This window comes from Polyodon spathula, chromosome 8 (genome assembly GCF_017654505.1).
Source record: "Polyodon spathula isolate WHYD16114869_AA chromosome 8, ASM1765450v1, whole genome shotgun sequence".
Taxonomy (NCBI): domain Eukaryota; kingdom Metazoa; phylum Chordata; class Actinopteri; order Acipenseriformes; family Polyodontidae; genus Polyodon; species Polyodon spathula.
The window spans coordinates 31,992,579-32,000,420 of NC_054541.1; the positions used below are offsets into that span (position 1 = coordinate 31,992,579).

A 7,842-nucleotide genomic window follows, 5' to 3' on the forward strand; every position below is an offset into this window, starting at 1 on the left:
ATGAATTGACAAATTAATTTATGAATAGATGGACGAATTGATGAATAGTTTTGGTAAAATTGGTACTCCATACAGATGCAATCCCATCATTAAAAACTCCTGCGGGGAGGGGGGCGGGTGAAGTTGTGCTGAATCAAATGCAAATTCAAGGAGTCAGACCTGAGGCGAGCGAGGGAAACACTGCGCTGAAATCCAAGAAATGACTCAGATTCCCAAAAAAAAAAAGTCCCTACGCTTTTACACAGAAACGATGCACAGGCTTGACTACTGACAATGTTCAAACGATGCATCATCCCCTCAACCTTAAATACAGTAAAAGTTCTGTACTTCGTGAAGATGAAACAATTCCAAATCCCACGTAATACAATAAATGTCATTACTTCATGAGCAAAGACAAAATAAGAAACATGTTACTCTACTCACCTTATGTACAGTACAAAGTCTCAAGATTTATTTCCCAAGACCTGAGTTGGAATAATGCACACATGAGACTTAGGAATATTATGAAACTTTTCCAGGTAAGAACTCAATCCTTCAAAGTTACTTTTCTTTGTGTACTTACGTTTTCATTGACAAACTGTTCCTACACATGGTTTGATGACTGCATTCTTAGACAAACTAGTTGTTTCCATTGACTTAATGAGGAAGATGAAGACAATTATGCAAAGATGGAAAGCACTTTGCTCACTCCTTGAGTGTTTAAAACTGCAAGCCCCAAAAAAACACTGCGGTCAGCAAATACAGACCAAAGCCAGGACCAGATGGTTAGTTACAATTGCCTTGGCCCTTGGTATATTTGCATTTAATTTAGATTTTAAATAAGACAATTGTAGTACCATTTTTTGAAGAAAACATCAAATACTGGGGGGGGGGTTATGGAAAAAAAGGCCAACATTTTGTGGGAACACGGCAAACTACATGCCCAAATACAAAGATTTTCCATGTACACACTGGAACAACATTGCTTCTTCAGAAAGCACATCTGGGAAGAGGTCTAAATATAGTCAGCTAAATAGCTGGTAAAACTAGAAAAAAAAGCATACTTTTCAAGTTACAATACTTTAGAAGTCTGGAATCCGAATTTGTGAGCTAACTTGGCTCGGCAGACTAAATCTACTCTGGCTGCTAAGATAATGCTGCAGTAATACCATTCCTAGCGACTGCTGGTTTTTGTTTAAGTTCCTTGGCTGTTTATTATTAATTATCCAAACAACACTCGCAAACAAAAAAGTGTTTTGATGATTAACCACTTCAGTCTCGGGACATACGCAGTCTATGTTTGTGTTATTGTTTTCAAGTTGCATTTTATAGCAATTTCATGAGTAAAATAGCAATTTAAATGATTTCAAAAATCTGGTACCTGGCATGTAGATTCATTTTTCACATCTGCAGTTTAAGTGGTTTAACACAGATTAATGATCTGCATGCCGTCGCCAGCCCCATAACTAACAGTTTGCTCTCTATGAGAGCTTGGGGAACATGTCAGATTAAGGGAGTATTCACATGGAAGTGACTAGAGCAGGGCTTCTCAAACAGTCCTGGGGACCCCCTGTGGCTGCTGGTTTTCATTCCAACCGAACTGTCAATTACATAACTATACACTTAATAGAGCTGATAATTTGCTTAATTTACTTGTTTGTTTAAACAGTTGCAGATTCCAAGTTGTAACTTGTAAGTAACTTGAACTACAACCGTTTAAGAGCTGAAAACAAGTAAAAAGTTCTAATTAAACTAATAATCAGTTTTATTAATGGGAAGCAATTGAGAGCTCAGTTGGAATGAAAACCAGCAGACACAGGGGGTCCCCAGAACCGAGTTTGAGAAGCCCTGGTTAGAACAAAATTATCTGTACCCAGGAACAGTTTGGACTGATTGACGCTCCATATTAATAACTGCAAACTGACCCTGGCTTGTTCAAAGTGGTCATACCAGAGATCAGAAAAATAGGTTGTGTCAGCTTGCATAGCATATTTTATATTGTTACTTCAATGGTATGGTATTGTTTAAAATGCAAATGAGAATAATAAAATGGCCAGGCTGGTTAGACAGGTTAACAGAGGGCGATCATTTCCATGTTTGCCTGCGTCATTTGCAATGGCTCCTATGTGAATACCCACTAATTACTCACTCCTTGAAAAAACAGATAATGGGCTGTAGACAGATTTCTTCAGATTGTATTATTTATTGTTAACCCTTTTATACCTATTAATGACTGAAGCTATTGATTATAGAGCTCAATGAAAAATGGCAAATTATATCCATAGTGAAGGAGTTTAAAACAAGTACACCCACTTAGCAGTACATATTTATTTGTTCTAGTCCCATGTTAAAATGATGACAAAACTGTTTACGGGTTACTGCATGTAGAACCCAGAAAAAAAAAACCAAAAAAAAAACCAAGGCCCTTCCTGCTAAGACTGCTGACTGGTAAAGCAAGTACACTTCTACTGTTGACTCTACTGGTGCTGTGTGAATTGGCTGGGATCCATCTTTAACCAGAACTAAAACGGCTGAGAAAGAAAGCAAGCAGCAGTGACAACCAATGCTTCCTTTCTGGCTCAGTTACAACATGAAGCCTTCTCTGGTTTTTTAAACCACTGTACAATAAACTGAATAACAGCATCAGGAAATTTGATCATAATGAGAACATGTTAAAATGAATAAATAGCCTGACTGAATCCCATCTTACAACACTGAGCATTACAATTCAGTCAAAATAATTGATTGAGCAATGAATTACAAAGGGTTAGTCTTGCTAAATTGAAAGACATAAGAAAACAGAAAGTATTTGCTTTACAGAACACACTTAGTGCTGTCCATGACGGTATGTTCACGCAGTGCACATTAATGTAGATAGTAATTTGGGGTAATATATAAAAATATACATACATTTTTTCTTCTGTTCCCAGTTTCCAGTGGAATGTTTGGTTAAAGAAGGGCTAATCAAGATCTTAAAATCTATTTTCTTACCTCTTACTCGCACTAACAATATTATCATTGATAACCTTATGTTGAAAATGTTTTAGCTCACTACGTGTATTTTGGAATATGCCAATAGACATTTCAAAAGGTACCACAACAGAGGAAGGTACTGCTTCTTTCTGCTTCCCCCCACCTGTTTTTTTTTTTTTTACCATCCTTGTTCAAAGCATGGGGAGCCTTATAGCTTATTGTGTCTGTCCGTCTGTCTGTCACACTATACTGGATGAACATGACAGCTACCTTGATTTTGCACCAAACTTGTACTATACCCGCCTAGCAGCCAATAGATGTTTCAGTTTGCATTTGGCTAGAATACGATTTTATATTATATTTTAAACCGTGCATGCACTCATTCAAGTTCATACCTATAGCACTTCAAAAACAGTACATCACTTGCATTTGACTATAATCTGTCACTTACTGTTTGCTTATTGTTTTGCTTATAAGGCCTATTTGTTTTTCAGTGCTGTATCTTTTGTAATTGATTTAAATAAAATCTTCAAAACAAACATTTACACGACAAGCTGTAAAAAAAAAAAAAAAAAAAAAAAAAAAAAAAAAAAAAAAAAGAAAGATGTTAAACTCTTAGCTGAATCTGGCTTGACTTATTGATATTCGCGAGGTGGTTCAGAGACAGCAATGACCCATCTTAACTGCCTGTGTGAAACGCTATGCCGGTACTGAATCATTATAGTGGGCGTGGATTGAAAATCAACATCCCACGTGATTGTATACCGGATGCAGTTGTTCAGCGAGGGGCTCAAATGTTTCTCTTCCCATGTGGGAATATTTTTTCCACTCACTTTTGCCTTAAGAGCGGGACTCTCTTAAATATATATATATATATCTTTGCAATAAAATGACGCTACTGCAATCTGACACTTTACATTGTATAATACAACTAAACTAAATGCAAACAAAATGCAGCCAAATTTACTTCTTCGACAAACGATGGTGCCATTTTGTTTTGTGACTTTGTTTGGTTTCCATTGCCATGAAAACGATCTATTGATTGGCAGGTATGAAGGTTGTACTCCCATGATCCCTTTGGCTGTGTGAAAGCGTTATGACAGTATTATGCCGGCATAGATTGCACAATTTCGTGCTTTGTGAACTGGTATTTTTAAGATTTTTTATTTATTTATTTATTTTAAACGTTTTTGTGTGAAAGGGGTATGTATAACACCTACTGAGATTTCAAACGACAAAACAGATCTCAGCAAACCGCATTGAACACTAAATACCGCAGAGGAAACATTATTAGATTCAACTTCCTTTTTTGCAAGTAGTTTGGGTTGATTAGCTACCTCAAAGCAACCCAGTTCTGCTTTATTTTTGCTACATACAGCACTTAATAAATGAATAAAAGGGACCTTGTTTGTCTCAATAGTTGTCTTTGATTTAAGATGTACCTCCAATTTTAGGCTTGAAGTTATGAATAATAAAAACACAAAATCAGAGCCATTAGTACCAAGAAAATGTTAAAATGATAGTGGTGCTGTATAAAACAAACAGTCATATAGGCCCATACTGTACATAAAAAAATACACTTGGAAACAAACTTTCCAGAGGTGTGGTATGTTCATTTGATTGCATTCAGTCCTTGTGTGTGGTTCCAACAGGGAACATCTCACTAAGATCTTTTGCAAGTCCATTTCTTGTTAATGTTTCATAGCTGTCACAGTTTGATGTTTGCAGCTGTGTGAAATCAAATCAACCCAGGATCCAGCTGCAAATGATCAATGAACTGCGTGTTCATAGGCTGAGCCCTGGTTATTAATTTATTATTGTAGTGCAATGTATTATTTCACGTTGCTTAAACTTGTAGACCAGATACAACAACTTTGATGTCCATGAAAATTATATTTTGGCTCTTCTGCAAACTTTACTGCAGTTTTACAGCACATTAATATAGTAGTACTACTACCAGATTTCCTTTCCAAAATAAAATTCCTGCAGCTGTCCGTTTACTACATCCCCCAGTTTAAACTTGATGACAGTTTGTTGTACCCTCAAAAATGACTTTGCTCCCATTGAGTCTTGCACATCACTCTACTTAGGTTTAAATCTTCAAGTAAACAAAACAGTACTACTGATAACATGTATTCTGTAATACCGTATCAGTATTTGTGGCAGGTTACCACATTCATTTACTTTACTTTCTAGCGCTAGTTATATAAAAAAAAAAAAAAACTTGTGTTTGTCAGATCACAGTCAAGTATGAAGTATTTATTTTATTTTTTTGCAGAGCAGTCATTTTCTATATCCAGAACAGGAAGTCAGTCAATTCTCAATGGCGCAGACTCAGTGCAACACAGGTAAAAAGGGTGTTGCGAGGAAAGTCGAAAACAACAATTACGTCTTTAGAAATCTTGCACCAAGAAAATTCATGTCGATGCAGTTAGTGAATTGTTATGTAAATAACTATCAATTAGTGTAGTCAATAATTATACTTTGTGTTAAATAATCTAATTAATAATAATAAATATATAATAATAATAAATAATAATAATAATATAATAATAATAAATACACACATCGTCCAGTGTAATCAATGTAATGTTATTACACGTATACAGCTTTGACTTTGGAATAATACATCTACAACGAATCAAACAGGTTTTAATGTTATGGCAGGTATCAGACTTTCCTGATTCACAGTTCATTGGGAATTAAGTAAACAGCATTGCAAATGGTGGGGAAGAGGAAGAAAGTTGGCTGGTGAGACGCCGATTGTAAAGCCAGGCCTCGCGTCTCTGTTTTAATACCGACTTAATTGATTGCCAGTCCCGGGAAGCGAGCACCGAACACTCGTTCTCCTCCCAAGCTGCTACACAAGCAAGCACTTTAAGGCTAACAACATTTACGAGTATAGCCGGCTGTCACAGTTGTGTTGGCTAGCTAAACTGTGTACACAGACATACATCCCATAGCTTAGGCCAAAAGTACTACACAGTAATTGAAACGCAACAGCATATTTTAAAATGACATCCCCCTGCACAATTTTTGAGCAAGTTGGATAACAGTAAATGTAATACACAGATTAAAACTTACGATGCATTTCCTGCCGAGGTAATTCTGGAGACAGTCGTTCTCTTGTGGAGTTAGGAGCAGCGAAGTGTTATTGGCAACCCGCCGCGGCGGTGGAGGATGCTGGTTGTTCATTTTTTTATTTTATTTTTTTAAATAATAATAAACAATTTATAACATTAATGAACTGTATCAAATATGTTCAGTCATTCGTCAGCGTGGCCTTGGCTCCAGGTCTGCTCATTGATGCTGGTGTTGTTTAGAGCCCAGGGGAAGGTGGAGAGTTTATGATCTGCTGTTTTTGTAGTTCGGTAATAAAATATCGGTAGCCCCTCTACACCCTGGCGTGTCTCAGGAACTCAGATCTCAAGAAGACAGAAAAATCTAAACTTTAATCGGAACTCCCAGCAGCATCGGGATCACAATCCAACATGGCAGCAGGAAGAATCAACCACTAGTGATCAGAGGTATGCCGAAAAACATAACAAGCCAAATTTAACACTCACTCCACTTAGACCGGTCGACTATGTATATAAGTCAGTATTATAAATACGCCACGTTTGTAACATGCATTGGATAAACAGCCTAAACGTTTAACCTATATATAATCTAAAATGATTCCTTGTATTACAGAATGGTCTGGCCCTGTTTTGCCTTGTGGATTTTTTTTTTTTTTTTTTTTTACACAAATACAGTTTGCAGAGGGTAGTACTGGGTGGGGATATTGCGAAGTCAGTAATGCAAACTAAGATATTACTGGAGACCGCGGGCGTAGGGAAAGTATGATAAAGATATGATAAAATACACTACTTGCATTTTTAAGGAGTTTCAATTAAGGATTCGCTTGGCAGTGTCTTTCACTCCTGCTTAACTATAAAAAATATGGTAAAACTTCATATGTTTTTTTTTAATTTTTTTAACTAATATATAATATTTATGTACTTCAGATGCAGGGGTGTAACTTAACAACCGTCAATTTAGTAAATTAGGCAAAACCCAAAATCTTGTGAGAAAGGGTACATCCAACTATTTGATCCTGTCCACATTAATAATTCGTATCGGCGAAAATGCCAACGTCATAGTAAATAAATGAGATGGGTATTTGCACAAAGGGAAAATCTCGGGCGGATAAGGCGTTCTTTCATTTAAATAAAAGTCGAAATAAAAAACATTCAACTCACTAATATGTGTTGTGATCTAAGATAATTTAAAAAAGTGTGTTGGACACATTTTAAGTTGGATGTACTACAGTATATTAGCATATCTGACTGTACCAATGGGATATTATTATGACAAGAATAAATCCTATCCTGTATTTTAATTCGGTCTTGTCTTCTTATTCCCGTCCGTATATGGACGCACAGTATATACCTAACTTTTGTTAAATATCACCGGTGCGTCACTGCTGAAGCTGAACCGGGGTTCAGAGTCGGTGAACTGCAGCAAAACCGAAATGGCTGCTCCCATTGTGGAAGTTCGTCTTGTACGGAGATACTATTATCAGTGTAATTGTCGATTCAAAGGCGCCACATCTTTTGAAAATCGGTATGGAGTTGTGTGTTTTTAATAAATATATAATAGCGTTAATAAACATATACAATATCACATTTGCAAATTTATCCAGAGTAGCCGACTGAACTGGTGACGTACAAGAATTCGACAGGGAGAACAGATTTTTTTATTTATTTTTTTTATCTTGTATTATTTGGCCGTTTATATTTCAAACAAATGTTACCAAGTTGCGAAAAGTGGTCGAACTGTACTTAAAAGTGTACCCATTAATATATTTATAAACATTTACAGTTGCAGGCCAGCTGCTTTCTACATTTT

The 7,842-nt window shown here is 36.3% G+C and overlaps 1 protein-coding gene across 1 annotated transcript in view; it reads right to left on the reverse strand.

Annotated features, from left to right (window-relative positions):
- Nucleotides 1-7,451, reverse strand: part of wasla (WASP like actin nucleation promoting factor a) — a 32,602-nt gene extending 25,151 nt beyond the window's left edge. Inside the window, 1 exon segment of the mRNA XM_041257604.1 lies at nucleotides 6,037-7,451. Within this exon segment, the coding sequence (XP_041113538.1) occupies nucleotides 6,037-6,147 (111 nt within the window). The 5' untranslated portion in view covers nucleotides 6,148-7,451.
- Nucleotides 7,452-7,842: the final 391 nt, after the last annotated feature.